Source organism: Anser brachyrhynchus, assembly GCF_964034855.1.
Source record: "Anser brachyrhynchus genome assembly, chromosome: 1".
In the NCBI taxonomy this organism is placed as follows: domain Eukaryota; kingdom Metazoa; phylum Chordata; class Aves; order Anseriformes; family Anatidae; genus Anser; species Anser brachyrhynchus.
In genome coordinates, this window is record NC_137694.1 from 154,086,729 (window position 1) to 154,106,714 (window position 19,986).

Genomic DNA, 19,986 nt, shown 5'->3' on the forward strand with positions numbered 1-19,986 from the left:
CTATGTCAGGAAAAAAAGACTTTCTTGTTTCCTTCCAACTGTAATACAAGCCTTTTGTATACTAGCATATTATTCTGCATTCTGTTTGGGGGGCGGGGGGGGAGGGAGGAATTTTAGAAATATAATCTTTCAGCAATAACAGGAGAATAATGCTGAAAGTCAGTTTCTTCTCTGGCCAAAAAGCTTTTTGATAGTTATTCCATGATATGCAGAATAATGGCTGGTATTGCTAACATTTTATAGGCAGCATGGAGTACTGAGAATTTCAGAAATGACCACTGCATTTGTTACCATGATTTTTGCATAGCTACTTTAAGATGATCTTTAAAGCAGTATCAACCCCAGATCTAAAATATAGCCATGTTCTAGTGTTGTTACCCATGAACACTGCACCTTTCAGATTTTTTTTCTTCTCTCGCTTAAAGTTTTTATTTGTTTCTTCACTAAAATGAAAATACCCATGTTTTTCACATGTGACTTTGAAATGTGAAAAATTGCTGTTATTAGGCTACTGCAGTAGTTCCCTGGTCAATCAAAATCATGTGTTTTGTGAATGAAATGTTTCAATTGCAGTTCCTTGTCCTTAATAACAAAAAAGGAATTTTACTTCTACTCTGCAATTGTGCTATAAACTACTCTGAAAATGTTTGTATTTGTTAGGCTGGTATTTACAATCAAAACCCTCTCCAGAGGGTTTTGAGTCCTCTTCATTACTTTAAATATTAGAGCTTAGTTAATTTCTCCTGCATTCACGTGCAACTGTAGAAAATGCTGTAGAAAATGATGGTTATTTTTCTATATAGTCTCTGTATTTATACACTTACTTGTTGGAGACTATAGAAATCATGAGACGTGAACTATATGTCCTTTGCAGACAGGAGGACTTTGGGAGTTACTGTTTGCAAACCAGGCAATGAGAGACAGGACACTGTTCCTCCTGTTCAAGATGTAGCCCTGTGCCACAGTTAATGGGAGAGGGGAGGTATGGGCATGGCAGTAGCCTTGTAAGAAAAATTTCCCTATGAAAGAAGGGTTTTCTGGCTTTGAGTTCCTATTCCTGGGGCAGTTCTTCACCCCACCCAGTGACTGTTTAGTGTAAAATCCATTAAAAGATTGGTGAATATTGCAGAATTTAGAATGTGGAAGGGAAAGGTAAGAACTGTGGATAGAGGGGAAGTAATAGCAAAAACTTGGAGGCAGAAATTATGAAGTGTACCTTCTGCCTCACTACCTTTTGTCACTGCTAAGTACTGGAAGCATGTCTGACTGGATATGATTTGCAAAGATTAATGGCTCAGGAGATTAGTAAAGTATTATCTAATCAAACAAGTGCAAAATAATCCTCAAAAAATTGTATGTTATTCTTAATTCTGAGGGTAATATATATATGTGTATATATGTGTGTGTGTGTATATATATATATATATTTAGTCATTGTCCCTTAATCCCCAGGAGCTTATTGTCCTGTCACGAATCTAGCATCTCAAATCTACTGAAAAGAGCCTTCTGAAAGATTTGAAAGTAGCAGTTTGCACAAAGGTTTATTTAGACAAAATACATGTAGCTAATAAATTTTGAGTGCTCTCTTTACTTGTCATTTGAAGAACTTTCTAGCAAGCATGCCTGTGGAATGTTATGAGATTTATGACCATCTAAACACTAAGACAGTGCTAAAAAAGTGCTAAAAAAAATTATATTCCCTCTCCTGTTTCACCACAATCCAAAAAGGACATCATGCTGACTGCAGTTTGGCACAGTGTGGGCACTCAGAGGCAAAGTTCTTTCACCCTGCCTTGTGACTCTGATTCTGGGCAGAACTTCTGCAAGAGCTTCTACATTACCTGTCTCGTACTCAGAGGAACAGAAAGAGATCCAGAAAAGTAGAGAAGGAATAGTTAACATATATAGATAGACAGGATGAAGGTAAGCTAATGACAGGTTTCACAAAATGAATTTATAAAATCTTGATCTCTATTATGAAGAGGACACAATCACTGAACCTGAACTGGATGAATAAAGGGAGGGTATGGCTACATACCTTCATGTACATAGCTGGGTGCAAAAATGTGTCTCTTATACTACAGCTCTTGCATGCTTCCCTTGGGTCTCACCTAATTCTTAGGATAATTCTTATGAGATTTTTTATGGTCAGTAGAGGGTTGTGAGGATTTTCCAATGGTTTGGTGTTTGTCTTGTTTGGACAGGTTGGTTCACAACAGAGGGAGTCAAAGTTCTGTACTTCCAGTGACTAAATCTATGTGAGCCTAATCTAGCTTTTTGTGTATTTTGTCTTTATAAATCCTTATTAATGGCAAAACTGAGTCTTTAAACATCACTTATTGCTTGTGTTTATTATATATACATTCCTGTATTCAGATTCACACTGTGTTTTTTTTAGCAGTTTCGCTAGCTGAAGATTTCTTAAGGACACATGGGAAAATTCTTTTTCTTTTCCTTTTCCTTTTTCTTTCTTTCTTTCTTTCTTTCTTTCTTTCTTTCTTTCTTTCTTTCTTTCTTTCTTTCTTTCTTTCTTTCTTTCTTTCTTTCTTTCTTTCTTTCTTTCTTTTTCTTTCTTTCTTTTTTTACTTTCTCTCTCTCTTTCTTTTTCTCTCTCTCTCTTTCTTTCTTTTTCTCTCTTTCTCTCTTTCTCTCTCACACTCTCTCTCTCTCCCTTTCTCCCTTTCTCTTTCTCCCTTTCTCTTTCTCCCTTTCTCCCTTTCTCCCCTTCTCTCTCTCTCTCTCTCTCTCTCTTTCTCTTTCTCTTTCTCTTTCTCTTTCTCTTTCTCTTCCTCTTTCTCTTTCTCATATATATATGTCATAAACTGGCAACTATTTTCAATTGCAAATTAATCATTTATGGCAGGATTACAAGTGAGATGGGTTGTTCTGACTCTTTATGCTCTAGGCTTGGAAAGAATGCACCCTGATTACACTCACAAATTTTAATAACTTTTTATGTCTTCCTCTTCTTCTTCTTCTTATTATTATTATTTTGTTCTTTTATTTGACATGCCATGTGGGGAGAGGGTAAGCAAGGAAATTACCTATAATTGACAATAATAATGAGCATTTCAGAGAATAAACTGTATTTTGTCTATTAAATTCTACCTACTGTTCTTCAGATTTCTGGTTGTTTCTATTTGTTTGTATGCTTGTTTGTTTTTCCTATACTAGGAATACTAATTACTGATCTGCTAGAAGAGCATATAGACATGGGTGAGGTTATAGCCCTCTTTATACTAAAGTGAGAACAACTCTGTACTATGCATCAGAACTTTCTGTATTCTCCAATACTGGCAACAGCACTTATTTCATCCCACTGTTATCACAGAATCACATAATCATCTAGGTTGGAAGAGACCTCCAAGATCACCTAGTCCAACCTCTGACCTAACACTAACAAGTCCTTCACTAAACCATACCACTAAGCTCAACATCTAAACATCTTTTAAAGACCTCCAGGGATGGTGACTCAACCACCTCCCTGGGCAGCCCATTCCAATGCCTAACAACTCTTTCAGTAAAGAAGTTTTTCCTAATATCCGACCTAAACCTCCCCTGGCGCAACTTTGGCCCATTCCCCCTCGTCCTGTCACCAGGCACATGGGCGAATAGAGCAATCCCCACCTCGCTACAGCCTCCTTTAATGTACCTATTGAGGGCAATAAGGTCAACCCTGAGCCTCCTCTTCTCCAGGCTGAACAACCCCAGCTCCCTCAGCTGCTCCTCGTAAGACTTGTTCTCCAGACCCCTCACCAGCTTCATTGGCCTTCTCTGGACTCTCTCGAGCACCTCCATGTCCTTCTTGTAGTGAGGGGCCCAAAACTGAACACAGTACTCGACATGCGGCCTCACCAGAGCCGAGTACAGGGGGACAATCGCTTGCCTAGCCCTGCTGGCCACACTGTTTCTTATGCAAGCCAGGATGCTGTTGGTCTTCTTGGCCACCTGAGCACACTGCTGGCTCATATTCAGCCGACTATCAACCAATACTCTCAGGTTGTTCTCTGCCAGGCAGCTTTCCAACCACTCATCTCCCAGCTTGTAGCGCTGCTTGGGGTTGTTGCGCCCCAGGTGCAGGACCTGGCACTTGGCCTTGTTGAACTTCATGCAGTTGGCCTCAGCCCATCGGTCCAGCCTATCCAGATCCTCCTGCAGAGCCTTCCCACCCTCGAGCAAATCTACACACGCACCTAACTTGGTGTCATCTGCAAACTTACTGAGGGTGCACTCGATCCCCTCATCCAGATCATCGATAAAGATATTGAAGAGGACTGGCCCCAGCACTGAGCCCTGGGGGACTCCACTAGTAACCGGCCTCCAACCAGATTTGACTCCATTCACCACAACTCTTTGGGCCCGGCTATCCAGCCAGTTTTTAACCCAATGAAGCGTACACCACTCCAAGCCATGAGCAGCCAGTTTCTTGAGGAGAATGTTGTGGGAAACGGTGTCAAAAGCCTTACTGAAATCAAGGTAGACCACATCCACAGTCTTTCCCTCATCCACTAAGCGTGTCACTTTGTCATAGAAGGAGATCTTATTATGGGAGGAAGCTATTGCTGGTATAGATGATGTAATCAGAAATTCTGAACACATGGGGATCATTGGTGGACTGGAAGCTTTATCTTGGCCTAGCTGACACAGAAATTAGGTCCCCACACTCGATACATAGAATAAAGAGAACAAGTGTAAGACCCTCCTCCAAAGAGCTCAGAAGGCAACCATCATGTTATGTCACTGTGGTTGGACTTCAGTGGCATACAAATGAAAGCCCCACCACAAAACAGAGCATAAGATGTCATTATAATGGACCCAAACCAAATTAATTAATAATTCAAAAACTGGATCTTGATAATGTGTAGGAACTGGATTTCTGGTAGCAAGGCAAAGTATATGATGCCAAAGGGATGGCGCAGCGTAACAGGGGAGTCAATGTTACTGTCCACCAAGCAGAGAAAAGAGATAAAGAAAAGATGTCTTAGGAAAAGCGTGTTTGTTGACATTAATTTCCATTTGTGAGCTGAATATCCACAAGAAGGTCTCAGAAAAAGAGGGGGGATATTTTGCCTGCGCTTTTGTGTTCATCTGGAACTGAGCAACCCAGAGCAGGGCAGCTTTATCTTGCCTTTATATTCAAATTATATTAACATATATTTTTCCTAGAGATATCAAAATGTGCTGTTGGTTAGAAGGAATGAACCTGTGTCATCTTTCTCAATAAAATATGTTTCGTAGCAGAACTGCATTATTTTTTTTCTCTTTTTTTGGAATTAATATTTAACATAATTCAGTGAACAAAATTAGCATTAGTCACATACAAAAAACAAACAAACAAAAAACAATGAATTACATAATATTTTAACACAAATATTTACCTCAACTAGGATATATTTTAAATTGAAATATTCATTTAGATTCAGAGTTTGTGTGTGTGTGTGAAGGGGGCTGATGTTTGTCTTCCTTCTCAGAAAATGTCCTTCAACCCAGGAGTGCTTTGCAACAAAAAGCACCTCAGATTTTCATATAAGGTTCTCAATCCCCTTCCCCTCTCCTACCCCAGGAAAACACTATTAAGTACAGGCAGACTTGGTTAGGTGGTATGTCAGGTTATTTATGTAAGTGCAGTGAGAAGAGAGAGGAAATCTTATCTAGAGATGTGTTCAGGCATCACTGAATAACCAGGAAAATGATCACAGCTACGGTGCAAAATTACTAAAGTTTCTGCAGATATAACTGAATGTGTGAAAATCAGTAATTCTTGATAATTTATAATGTTTCAATGCCTACATACTAAAACTGCTTTACATAATCTTTTAATTAGCATTCTTGTTGGCTTTTGTGAGAAAATTTAAATGGCCTAAAGATTTCTGGTGAGTATAAGCATTTTAAACAAGAAAAAAAAGAAAATCCAGGATATTTCAGCTGATGCTAGAATACAGAAAGCCCAGTTCAAACAATGGTTTATTAAGTACTGAAAATTAATAACTTTTTTTAATACCTTTGAAAATTTCCTTTTTTGAAAGCTTATCTGAAGCTTTCTTATTAGTTTAAACTCCCAACTTAATGCAACTTAAATGCTTTAGTTTACTTTAAGAATTAGAGGTGCATTTCAGAAAAACAGAATTAGGCTTCTGAATCTAAATCCAATTACTCCCTTTAGAAACAGAAAAACAAACAAACAAACAGAAAAGTAGGTCTTGCACACAGCAACTCAAAATTGGCCAAATGACTTCACATAAAGGGTGTTGAATAACACTGTGAAGGTCCCTGATAACTCAAACTCTGTGATAGTTAATGATGGGGTAATATTGTTATAAAAGGGATTTGCTCAGCAAGTCCACTGATTCTAGTCCTAATGTTTGTTTGAAGCACATCAAAAAGGCACAAACAGAGCAAGGCTTTTCCTAGAACAGTCTCTATGTCTTTCATTGAAATGTTACCATTCCTTAAAGATACTATTTCTCCAACTCTGCTATGTGTGTTATGATCTGGATTTCCATTATACTAATATCAGATTTGCTGATTGGTGACAATATGATACCCTCACCTAGAAAATAGATAATTATGATTTTGCTGCCATGTTTTGCACACATGCTATCATTTCTATGGTGGTGGGAGGGAGAAAAGAGGGGGGGAAGCCCAGTTTATTTTCTGTCTGCAAAAGACATTTTCTCTTTTCCAAAAAGTTTTTTTTTTTTAATAGTTTCATTTTTTTATTGAATACTTTGAATGAAGAAAGTAAGCCTCCTTCATTTCTGACCAGATTTGAAATTTGCTTGGATCACTAAATTGGTCAGCAGTTTATATGAAGAACGTCTTCATTTATTTTATTGTCCAGTCTGTTTAATGTTTGTGTGTTCTCAGTTTGAATATGCAAATAACATACCTGTAATTCCATTATCCTTGTAGTAAAAAAATTCTGAGTTAGCTTTTTTAAGATATGTTAAATTTTTTAAGATAAGTATGGGCCAAATCTTGAAATAATGAAGTTGGTGTGCAAGGTGCTGATATTTTTCAAAGGAAATTGTATACAAGATTGATCCTAACTTCCACAACATACTGGGAGACAGACTGATTCATTTGTTGTTGTTGTTATTCTTGTTCTTAATTAGGATATTTAAAATAATATGAATTGATTTCTATGAAAGTTGACCTACCTGTGTAAAATGCTTTTAACAGTCAGTTTAAAAAATGTGAATTATTATTATTATTAGGTGCTTATAAGCACTATTACTTTGTGAAACATAATTTTAAACAAAATCATTGAAAATTTATTTATATGAGTGATAATTACAGCTAGGCATACCCTATTCCACATATGTAAAACTGCAGCAATAAGTATCTCTTTCCACAATAAATGATGTGTAGGTTGTTTATGTTTGAGTCTTTTAAGGCCCAGAAGGTATTACTTTGTCTCTGGAGAGAGAATATTAGTCAAGCAGCTATGGTTCACAGCAATTTGGCTGCCAGTATGTTCCATTTCTAATGAGTTCTGTTCTTCCTTATCAGTGTAGCATAGCCAGAACCACTCAGTTGTTATTTACAGACCACAGCTTTGAATTGCATCAAAGAGAGCTTCCACTCATCAAGCTGTTTCCTGGTATTAATTTAGATCTTCCTCCTTACATCTGTAGCTAAAGCAAGTTGCCGTAGTGCATAAGCTAGGGCTGGAATTAAATCAAAAAGCTTTGAGACTTCATGAAAATTCTTATATATATATTTATTTATTATTTTTTAAACACAAAAATACATTTGCTTATCTGAACACTGAAGAGCAAAGCAAGATACACTTGGAGACTTTTGGTAACAAATGAGACTCAAAGACTTGTGTATGAGGAACCCTGTACACCAGTAACAAGTTCAGTTTCAAGATGAATGGATTGGGAAAATGGAGCTTTGGGGCAGCACAGTGTTCTGCCTACCTGTGTTCAAGTGTGTTCAAGTTTTACAGCTGATGGGACTAGACAGCAGTTTCAGCAGGTCTCTCGGTCTAGGCCTGTATGTAGTAGGACAGTTCTGCTTTGATTGTATTCATCCACTGACTGATGGCTTCTAAGTCACTTCTATCTAGTTAATAAGAGGCTATGAACAAGAGTCATTGACCCAGACAATGCTCAATGTTCTTAAGTATTGAAATGCTGCCAGCTGTAAGCTACACTTCACACCAACATTTCAGACCTCCTCAGTTGATTTCAAAATAGTCTAAGGTTGTTGTGAGACTATCCTACCACTGAAAATATGCATGCTCCTCTCCTTACTTCTTCATACAAATTTACAAATCAAACGCAACAGTTAAAAGGATTATTATTATTTAAAAAAAAAAAAAAGTTGGATCTGCAACTGACTTTTCACGTGACAAAAAGCATAGATCTAGGAGACTTTCTGGGTGCCTTCTGTATACATACTGTCAGCAGATTATTAGGTCCTATTTGAAAATTTTCAGCTGCATTAGCCAGACAATGAACATTATGCTATTAAGATACCACATATATTTACATGAGAAGTGCATTTATATAATACTAGACTGGTAGGAATTTTAGGGGGAGCTTAATGAGGTATTTGAACATGGGGATTAAAAAGGTGATTTGCTGTAAATGTTCTAACTCTAGGAAGATAATATTTATTATCTGTGATTAATCTTGTGCATTGCTTTTCTTAAATGCTTAGATTTTCTTTCTGTCTCTAAGATGAATAGAAACTCTCTTCCAAACAGCTAGGTTGATTCCTAGCTAATTCTTCTGCAACATTCTGTGTTGGTTTTACAGTTATCTGTAAATCTGTATCTATATCTTTATGGGCTAAAGTTGCGCCAGGGGAGGTTTAGGTTGGATGTTAGGAAGAACTTCTTTACTGAAAGGGTTGTTAGGCATTGGAATGGACTGCCCAGGGAGGTGGTTGAGTCACCATCCCTGGAGGTCTTTAAAAGACGTTTAGATGTACCCCTTAGTGATATGGTTTAGTGTAGGACTTGTTAGTGTTAGGGCTGAGGTTGGACTAGATGGTCTTGGAGGTCTCTTCCAACCTAGACAATTCTGTGATTCTGTGATTCTGTTTTCTGTCCTTATCCAATGTCTACACTTCAGCTTAACTTTAAAGTACCTGTAAAAGTGTCAGTGAGTTGTACTTTGCAGATTTTGAACAATTATATTATTCAAGGATTGGTAAAGGCTTCTGAAGTAAATGTACTGTTTAGATTTTTTTTTTTTTAGCATGCTGATTTCATTAAATATAAAAATTGTATAAAAGCAATGCAAAACATTAAGGCATTTAGAAGGATTTACAGTTTCATTGTGAGAACCATGGTTCTGTGAAAGAGAGAAAAGAAGGAATTTTCTTTTTCTGTATCAGAACATCTTCTAGGACCTAAAATGATTATGATGGGGAAAAAAAGAATCCCATGTAAGTAAGTCGGGTTTTTTTTTTAATTACTTTAAAATAAAATATATATAAATATTTAAAGAAATGGACAATCTATCTGCTGCCACAAAAATATTGAAATATATCCCTATCATACAATTTTTATTCAGCTTTTGCCTATTGTAAATAATTCTAGGTTCTTATATCAGGGAAAGCAATAAAAGAAAAATTTATCAGTATGTCTTGCAAGTTATTCTCCAGCCAATATATCTGTAGATAACTAGAGTAACAGTGTCCACTGCTGGCAAATCAGATAATTGCACTGCGCATTAGAGTGATACCCTGTTGAACAGTTTTGATGAGCTAACAATCTTGATTGTGAAATACTTCATAATTTAGGTTTCTTGGACTTTTTCAGGTAATTATAGGAGTACTAGGTCACTATGTTAGTGATTCATGCGATTGCTGCCAATAATAAATGCTATGGCATTTGAGCTAATAGTCAGGAATGTCAGCATAGTAACATAAGCAGGCATCGTAATATTTTTTTTCAAGACGTGAAAATAGGTGTATTTTTTATATTTATGAATAGTATTCATGATATACTAACTGTTGTGTCTTCAAAATTGAGGACGAGATAGTAAAAGCTTAAGAGCTCTATCTTGATAAGATAATTTATAGGAGTAACAAAGCAAAAGTAGATTGATTATCAGAGAGAGGATGAGAAAAGTCTTGTACCTAAAAATTATTTTAATCAATTTTCTTCTAGTATTTTTGTGGAAGATAATATTTTTCTGCTTTTTTTGCTTAACAATGCAAAGCATGTCAGTGCAAAGAAAAAATTTCCATTAATGAAAATAGCGCAGAATGAAAGAAACATTAAGGATCACAAACAATAGTATCTTCCTATGCTAGTATAAATTGCATTATCATGTCAGATACTTCTGAATATATAAAATAAAAAAAAAAAAAAAAGATTTATATCTGTCACTGATTTACTCCAGGAGAAATGGCAGACAATGCACTTAACTTTTTTGTTTAGAAACAAGGAAACAACTGTGGATTTTATAGAAAACATTACTACTTGTGTCTGAACCCAAAGGAAGGGATGTTCTTATTCATTCATATCTGTTCCAAGAAAAGTGAGAAACCCTTATATAAGGATTTAAAATAAGTATTAGGGAAGACTTTCAAAATAAAAATGTCAGTAAGCTTGAGATATATATATATATATATATATATATATATATATATATATATATATATATTGCTTGGGTGGCATTTAGAGTTTCCTAATAATTTAAAGCAGAGGATATAAACTCAGTGTATAATTAGGGGTTTAAATGTTGCATAAAGAGCAGACAGGTTATACACTTTTAAATGTCACTCAGACAAGGCATCTGAATAAAAATATCCCCATACTAACCATCCCAAATTCTTACAAACATCTTTTCATATACAAGTGTCAAATATTCTTTGTAAGATTTTACATATTCATATATTTTGTAATTGTATATATTGTGTGTTGTCTGTATACACTGATGTTATTTATTTCATGAGCAAAAAGACTAAAGGACCTGACTCCCCTATGAAGAGATCAGTTGGAAAGTAATCATCTAATTAACTAGTAAATATCGTGATATAATAAATTTCAAATTATATGAAAGGAACAATCGCATATGTGTACGCAGGTAAACATTTCCCAAGTTACAGTTATAAAGGGAGCTAAGATTTTTTCTTCTTTGCAGTTGGAAAATTTCATATTGATGGCTACTTTTCTATAGGTCTTTTTTTTTTTTTTTTTCAAGAACTTGTGTAGCAAAAATCAATGTGTGTCAAGAATTACATTTGTGGTGATTCCATTCTTCCATTCAAGATGCTGCGAATAAGTTCATTGCAATTTTTTTTTTTTTTTCTCTTTTACTGCTTTAAGAGTAGAAAGCCCTCTTAGAAGTATTAAGTCAAGCAGGTATAATAGCTTACATATTGGCATGCTCTGTCAACTGTATTAACTGCAGAGGAAGTTCACTGCAGGCTTGAGACTATATTTCTCAGGAATGGTGTTTCTTTTGTTTCTATAGAATAAAATTTAGCAGACTCACATTGCAGTGACTTTCAGTTAGTTCCAAAATGTATGTTGCTTATTTCAGAATTCATGCAAAATAGAAGATAGTCCTGTTGTGGCTAGATAAGCAAATGCAACAGATGTTGATTTAAGCTGTGCATACTACAAATTAATAAAGAAGCTCATCACTGTTTTAGGTCTCTAATACTTAAACTGCTTTATGTATCTGTGTGCATTAGAGATGTGTAGTTGCTTTTTTTTTTTTTCTTTAATGAAAGTTGTTATGGCTTGTGTCACTGAAGCCTTTTCTAAAGGACTTTGGTGGCAGTTTTTTTTTTTTTCTGTCTTCAATGTGAACAAAATAAAAGACAATGCAATTCTGTTATTAGTACTTAAGAATCCCTCTTCAAGGGGACTATTTAATATGGAAAGTTAAAATCATAGATATAGATATCATGGAAGAAAATGCAGTGTATTTCATTTTTAATTACTTTTATAGATTTGTCCCTTAAAGTGGTCTTGTTTTGTGTGTGTGTGTGTTTGTGTTGTTGTTGTCGTTGCTTCTTCATTGTTTTTGTTAAATGTTGTTTAAAAGAGATTTGTTGGAGATAGGTTTTGGACCCAGGTGAGTTATCTTGGAGAGCTTCATATGATCTTTGTGCTGTTCAGATTTTCCTGTCAATCCAGGTGGTATCTTTCGTTCACCTAATCTCAGAAGAAGCGATATCAGAAGTAGAGGATAGATAAAATGAAAACTGGGAATATTCATTAAAGATATCAGAGGAGAAGTATTAAAAATTAGGAGCTATAATCGTATGTCTTATCTTGGTGTAAGATCAATTGTGAAAATACTGTGAGAATCTCTATTCACTTTTCTTTTCACTGTAGAAGAATGAAGAGTTAGCTAACAGAAAAACAGAAATGAACATGAAAATTTAAGCAATTAAAACAGGTATATTCCTTGAGTTGTCACTATTCATGAGACTCATTACTGCAATATAATCAACGCTATTGAGAGGAAGGAAAGCGAAGTCAAAAAAGCAAAAGCAAGGCTAAGCAATTTCAAAATATGTAATTTATAAAAAACAACCCAATAATAATATTCAGTGTTGTCCTATTTGTCATCTACCAGACAATTTTATTCAGTTCCCTAAATGAAACCGAATCCTTACCACCATATATGTACTTATTTCTTTGAGCTGCAGACATATCCCAGATCATGTTTGGAAAAAATTGGTTGATGTATAAGATTTGTTGCATTAACTAAGCAATCGGCACTGAGCTGATATAATGGCTCTTACTTCCTTATATGTTATGCATATTAATGTTTAGTTTTTGATAGTTCTCTGCATAACCAGCAACCTAATATAGGACTTTCTTACATGGCAGATTTTTTTTTTATGTATATACTTTAATTACTCATTAACAGATTGTCTAATTATTTGGATACATAAAGTTGAGTAAGTCTAAAGCCTGTGGAGAAGTTGGATAAAACATGTGCAGTCTTCTAAACTACATACTGGAAACTTACTTTCATCTTATTTAAAGGGATTCGCTTTTTTTCAATATACATATATGTGTATATATATATTTATTACATAGGACTTCATATGCAATCAGTACAGTTTAGCAGGTATGGATTTGGCTCCTTGAGTGCACCTTGAGATGAAAGCTGAGTGCCTTTAATACAGAGCAGTGTAAAAGCACAGATATGCAAATTCTGAAGTATATTAGCATGTTTAATAAACTTCATTCTTAATACTAATGTCTAAGTTTACTAATACTAAGTCTAATCAGCATCAAGTGTTTGGGGGCATTAAGGATTTTAAATTGAAGCACTTCACAGTGGATTGTCTTTGGATAGGTTGACAATAATGCATGAACACATAAAACTGAACTAATTTAAACTGTTTAAACCTCATTGCTTAACAATATTCATCTTATTATAAGCATGGAAAGCACTTCAGCTTTCTAAAAAAAAAAACAAAACATTTATTATCTATCATTTCATATGTTCATACTGGTATGTTCTCAACAAATATGGCCTTTTATGTCAACAAATATTTTTCTATGTTGTTAATGTTTAAAAACTAAACACCCAGCTGCCTATAGAGTAAACCCTCGGATATATTTCTTCTGTCTTATTCAAGTCATTCAGTTATATCTCTTGTTCTAGCTTTGTCCTCCAAGAAAAATAAATAAAGAATTAGAAGTTACTGTTGTTTTCCAACACCCACTCTCCCCTCTGTATAAACACATTGCATACCTCAGGCAGATACAAGTTTGTAGTTACATGAATAATCCTTTCCATAAAACTGTATCAATTTTCCTTGCCATTTCATTATGCAGAATTTGATAAGTATGATAGGTATTTGATTTGATATGTAAATTGAATTTAGACACTTGAATTATGTTCCACCAAAATTATCAGCAACCTTTAATAATTTTGATCAGTGCTGACAAATGTTCAGAATCAGAAGCCTAGCACTGTGGTAATCAGTCTGCTGTCTCACTGAACATACTGGAATGTTGATTCAATTCATCCTTCAGAATTTATAAACAAGTATTTTTCACTGCTGAGACATCTTTTCTTGGAATGACATTAAAATTTCTCAATTGCCCAGATGTACTTTTACGCATACCTTGCTATTGTTATGACTAGACAGGTACTTTTACTCCCAGAGAAGCCTTCCCAGTTTGAAAGAAAGCTTAAGGGGTAAGGAATTAATCTTCTTTGCAACTATAGCACAGACTGTCTTAAAAAAAATAACAATTGCTTTTTCAGGGATACAAAATGATCTTCAGCTCTTCAGAGTCCAAAAGAACTTCTAGATTCACAATACTTGACTAATTGCTTCTAGAATATAAAATAAGATAGATTTACAGCATCACGTTCTAAGTTATTTAACCAGGTAAGCAGGCTGTGTTTGTCTACTCTTGGCCATAAAATGTAATAAAAATTAGCTCTCATCTAAATGCTAATCATCTTTAGCAGCAATCAAATAATCTGGCATTTTACACTTCTAGAAAAATCTATGCTTGTTAGGACTTCGGGGTATTTTTCTTAGGGTGCATTTTTTCTGATTTTATTTGTTTGTTTTTGATATGTGGAATGGTTTCAGGGTATCTGGGAGGAGGAAACATGGGCTGAGTTTGTGTAGGTGGAAACATACCTATGGTAATACCTTTTTGTTTATATTGAAATGAATTATGAAAGGAAGAACAGTCTTCATACCTGTACTGGCCAGAAATGAACCTGTAGCTTGTAACCTTATCCAAAACAATTGAGAACATACACAAAGTGGACAAAGAGAGAGAGAGAGAGGAACACAGCTTTCAAACCATAATGATGACAGTTTGACGGTTTTGATTCTGTAAATTTTGCAGCCTATAGATCTATGTTAGGATACAATTTAAAGTATAGAATCTTATTTTTTAAAATGGAAGCTCCTATAAAAACATTCTATGTACCACTAGTACATGAATATACACAAATATTAATGGTGTATATTTTCACTTATTAAACTTTGATGCCTGAAAATGACACATTATAATTTACATTTAAAATTAGATGAAATGGGAAAAGTTTTGTCCCTAGAAATATAGACAAAAATAAAATTAAGAAAAAAATATGGTTTCATATCTTAATATATGGTAAAACAAGTATTTGACATACATTTTATATGGTGAATGCTTTTCTCAAAAATTCATTAAAACAAGTAATTTTAAAAAATCTTTATTTATTTATTTTTTATTATTATTTTAGTAGACTCCCGAAAGCTATGATAAGTTAGTAGTTAGAAATGAACAGATGGAAAAATGAAGAGTATTGAAAATTCCCTCTTTTGCTTTAAATCATTTGTTTGCACATTGAGAATTTTGTTAATCAGAAATAAAACTCTATTTTAATGTAGCAAATGTTATAACTGAGATATTTCCATTTGTCCTCAATGCATAATCTTATGCATTTACTAGTCATTAAGATAGCAGATATGTTCCTACTTCTCCATCTGTTAGGAAAAGCTTCTCGTTGACTAGAATTGCACACATTTTATCACAGGTTAAGACAGCAGATGGCTCTCTTGAGTTTTCTTTGCAAAACCTCAAACAGTAAACAACTGCTCTGCATTTCTGAGATGCAAGTGGAAAGCTATTGTTTTTGATCTCTGCATTAAGAAACACATTTTCTCTTGTCTATAGGCATACTGCCCATCTTCATCTTCATTCTTTGGCCATGACCCCGAGCATCATAATATTGATAAATGTTAGGGTGTTTTGGCAAAGGTCCAGTATTTGAAGGAAACTATGGAAATAGAATAAGAGTAATAGATAATATAGAGTGTATAGTATCATGGATAGTACAGGGCAAAAGAACGTGGAACTTACTTTACAGAGGGAGTCTCACACACAAAAATTAGGGCTGTTTGTATACCATTTCTAAATTCCTCTGAAAATTCAAGATAACAGTGGGATGGGCTTTATTTCAGTCCCTCTCATTCCTTCCTTTGTTTGGAGCCAGGAGCCAGGTCTGTGGGCTGTGTCCTGTAACCTCCTCCCTTGTAGGCAGGGGACGACGTCCCAGGGCCACCCGCCGTCGGGCTTCCTGCGGCTGTCCATGGTGCTGAAGGCAGGGGCCGAGCCGGGCCGGTGGGAGCCCCGCTGGAGCACCTACACCTGGACAAAGACCTACAGAAGGCAGCACTGTGTCTTGCCCGCTTCCTGGGAAATATGGGGGAAAAAAAAAAAAAAAAAAAAAAAGAAGCCTAATGCAAAACTAGCACAGTCAAATGTAAAAGTAAAAAAAAAAATAAAAAATAAAAAAAAAAAACCTAAAAAATAGCCCTCACTTTAATTGCATTAGTTAAGGTAATTGTAGCAGTTGTAAGGAAATTGCTGCTCTGTAAAAACTGCCAGACGGAAAATCCAGTGTGAGTGTTTTAGCTGAATCTCTTTAGAGACACTTTTAAATAGAATTTAAATGTATTATCCAGATCCGATTGTGCATGTTCTGCTCCTAGTTGGTCTAGAATTAATACAAAATCCCTGTATAAGGGAATTCCTTTCATAAACTTTTGCCCTTTGTATAAAAATAGTCCTTCATAGATTAAAAGATGTAGGAAATAATGGTCAATATCGGAGATGCTGAAGCCTCCACTGAAACAAGAACCTACGTGTTTACAATACACCTACAGGTTCTATATCGAAAAACAGTGAAATATTCTAGATGTGAATTATTCTGGATGCATATTTACACTTCAATCCTTTTAGTTGTTTTTGTTTGACTTATTTTTTTGAAAAAGGCATCTAACTAGAAAGTAGAGCACTTTGACGAGAGTATAAAAGCTATATGTTCGTTTCGTTGTACCTGCCTGTGCAAGCCTTTCTCTGTAGGATAACTCTACATTATTTCTGTATTTAGTTACGACTTCAGGAAGTTTCACCATCAGACTAGCGGAAAGTAAACCTGAAAAACATTGAGCCCTTATTTGAAATGGGAGATGACCCAACATGAAAAAAAATAAAGAAAGAAAAAGGATGAGTAGTGATATTTTACCTAGTAATTACTACCTGTGTTGTTTGTGAACTCATTGGGGCAGAGACTCAGTATCTAACGAGCTTGACTAGTGACTGCTCAAGGGCTCCAAGATGTAGATTATGAAAAACGATAAGAAATAATTTTACATTATGATGGTGATCAATAAATCTACCTGCTGTGTCTGTTTGTGTGTGCCCTAGGGAAATCCTTCATCATTTCTGGAACCTCCGAAAACAGATTACGTTCCGAGTTAAAAGTCTGCTCTTGGTATAGTCTTGGTATAGACCTTGAGCGCATTCTGGTTTCGGTGGAAGGTCCCTTCGGCTGCGTAGGAGTGTTTCTTTCTCACTGCTCTGAATCCTTCCCATGCGACAGGACCCCCCTGCTCGTGGGACCGCCACCGTGCGAGGCGCACCCGTGTGCCCTGCCCGGCTCCGGGCGGGCTGGCCGGGAGGGGGGCTGCGGCGGGGTGGGCTGCCCTGCAGGGACCGCGGTCCTCCTCCCCGCCGTCCTCTGCCCCCAGAGCATCTCCGGCTTGGGCACAGAGGAGATACCTGTGTAAAGCCGCGCCTGGTGGGGGATTGGTTTGGCTGGTCGGCTCTGTCGGCGGGTCACCGCCGCTCACCCCCGTTCCCGGGCTTCGTGCTTCGTTTGGCGAGCAGAGGGGGTTGCTCAGTCGGCATCCCCGCCGGAGACCCCCTCCCCATCCTCCTCCGTGCCCTGGCTGCGGGCAGCAGAGCCGGGCGGCGCCCAGGGAGGCTCGGGGGGGGGGTGAGGGAAGGTGTCGGGGGATGCAGGGCGGCAGGGAGCCGTCGCGAAGGTGTCGGAGGGAGTGCGAGGTAGCTGGCGTGAAGGTGTGCGTGTTTGCGAGGGTGTCTGAGGGAGCACCCCGGAGAGCTAAAGGGGGAGTAGCGGCTGCTGGTGGGGGATCCGCTGGGAACTCGCCGTTTCCCACAAGAAAAAGGCGTCAACGGCACCCCCCGCCCCTCGGCCCTTTTTCTTTATTCTCCTGCCTTTCTCCCGTCCCTCCTCCATCCCCTTTACCCTCGCCGCCCCTCGGCTCGGGAGGACAAAAAAGCTCCAGCGGTGCGTGTGTGTGCGGTGTGTGTGTGCGTGTGCGTGTGTAGGGAGGCTGGAGCGGGGTGGGACTGAAGAGCTGTGATTACAGCTCTCCCAGGAGAAGGAGATTGCTCTCTCCAGATGCTGATTTCCGAAGCACTTGGCAATCATCAGGCGGGAGCCTGCAAGAGGTGGCGGCGGTAGCCGCCCGGAGCCGCTCCGATGGCAGCGGCGGGCGAGCGGGCGGCGGCAGCGCGGGGCTGAGAGGGGGCAACCGGGGCGGGGGGAGACGAAGCCCCCGGCCCGAGCAGGGCTCCGCGGAGCGCTGCTCTGCCCCGAGCCCGCCTCGCTCCGCGCCCCTCCGCCCGCAGCCGCCGGGGCAGGGCGGCGGGGCGCCCATGCGGTGACCCCCGGCGGCAGCGCAGCTCCCGCGGGGTAGCGGGGTGGGGGTGCTTCCCCCCTGCAGCCGCCCCTCGTCCCGGAGGGAAGGAGGGAGGCTCTCGCTAGCCCGCTGCCCCCGGGGATGGGTCCCCGCCGGGGCTGAGCGCCCCGCCGCCCGCCCCCCTGCCCGTCGCGGGCGAGCCGGCGAGCAGCCATGGCAGCGGCCATCGCCAGCGGCTTGATCCGCCAGAAGCGGCAGGCGAGGGAGCAGCACTGGGACCGGCCCTCGGCCAGCAGGAGGCGGAACAGCCCCAGCAAGAACCGCGGGCTCTGCAACGGCAACCTGGTGGACATTTTCTCCAAGGTCCGCATCTTCGGGCTCAAGAAGCGGAGGTTGCGGCGCCAAGGTGCGTCCCTGGGGCCGGGAGCAGCCAGGGGGGCGCGGGCGGGCGGGGGCGACCCGTGGCCACAAACTTCCCGGGCGAGGGGAGCCCCTCCCTGGCTCCGGCTGCCCCCTCCCGGGGCTTCCTTTCAGCCTCGGGTTTGGGCTCCGGCCGCGGGAGCCGGGGCTCCGGGGGTCTCCTTGGGCGAGGTGGCGGCTTGCGGCGAGTCGCCTTACCCCACCCGCATCACCGCATCTCCCTTTCTCCCTTTGATTTTTTTTTTAATTTTTTTTTTTGGTGTGGTTGTAAGGACGAATAGTAAACGGCGCGTAAAGCCTTCCATGTGTCCGGTGTCTGGGAAGACAATTCGAGGGAACCGTCGCTAATGAGTCCCTTTGTTAAGCTGCTCGAGTGGTTTTGCCATACAGCCTGTAGCGGTGCCCACTCCAGCTGCCCTGAGCAGCAGGAAACGGTAACTTCCGAATTACGAAAGTAAGAAATATGTCATGGTTGGCAGCCTTGGGAGCCCATGTTTGCAGCCCCCTCTGTGTGTCTGCCTTCCCACTGCTTTTCCGAGTTAGGGCCTCTGAGTAGAGATGAGGAAGTTTGGCAGACAGTCCTGGGTAGATGGCAAGTAGTCAACAAGCCCAACATGTCTAAACCCGGTACCGCAGGGACTGCCTTTTATCACTACTTTGTGTCTGGACACTAGGCATAAAAGGAGTTAAGCAATAACACGACTTCCCTAGTTGTTCTTATTTTGTGATACTCAATATTCAACAGTGTTCAGAACTTGTGATGACTTATTTTGTACTCATTCTCAGGAAACAAGTAGTTTTAAAACAAAAGAATTGTATCATGAAGAGTGACAATCTTAAGTATAACTCAAAACATGGATAATACCAGTCAATGATGAAGTGCAAGCTATACTGTTACATTAGAGAATGCCACCATGTGTTGTAGTTTGGTATGTATACTATATCTCCTTTTTAAGCTGGCTTGGAAGGTAATTTTAAGAAACACAATTAATGATCTGCCCTAATCAATCTCTTTTTTTTTTTTCCCATGCTTCATATTTGAAATATCGTACATTGTCATAATAAATCCAATTTTATTTTTACATGGCTCTATTACTATAAGAATTATTTCTTATAACTTCTAATGTAAGCTAAATCTTGCCATTTTTAGATAGTAAAGTGATA

General features: G+C 38.6%; 1 protein-coding gene across 10 annotated transcripts in view; it reads left to right on the forward strand.

Moving 5' to 3' along the window:
* Window positions 1-19,986, forward strand: part of FGF14 (fibroblast growth factor 14) — a 415,553-nt gene that overhangs the window by 251,322 nt on the left and 144,245 nt on the right. The window contains exons 1-2 of one of the 10 annotated variants that reach the window (XM_080575953.1): window positions 7,303-18,236; window positions 18,566-18,808. The exons of 6 other annotated variants lie outside the window; for them this stretch is intronic. In XM_080575953.1, coding sequence (XP_080432079.1) covers window positions 18,616-18,808 — 193 coding nt within the window. In that variant the 5' untranslated portion in view covers window positions 7,303-18,236; window positions 18,566-18,615. Of the gene's footprint in view, window positions 1-7,300; window positions 18,809-19,986 lie in introns of those variants that run through there. 3 more of the 10 variants (XM_080575957.1, XM_080575948.1, XM_080575949.1) reach the window with 3 other exon arrangements.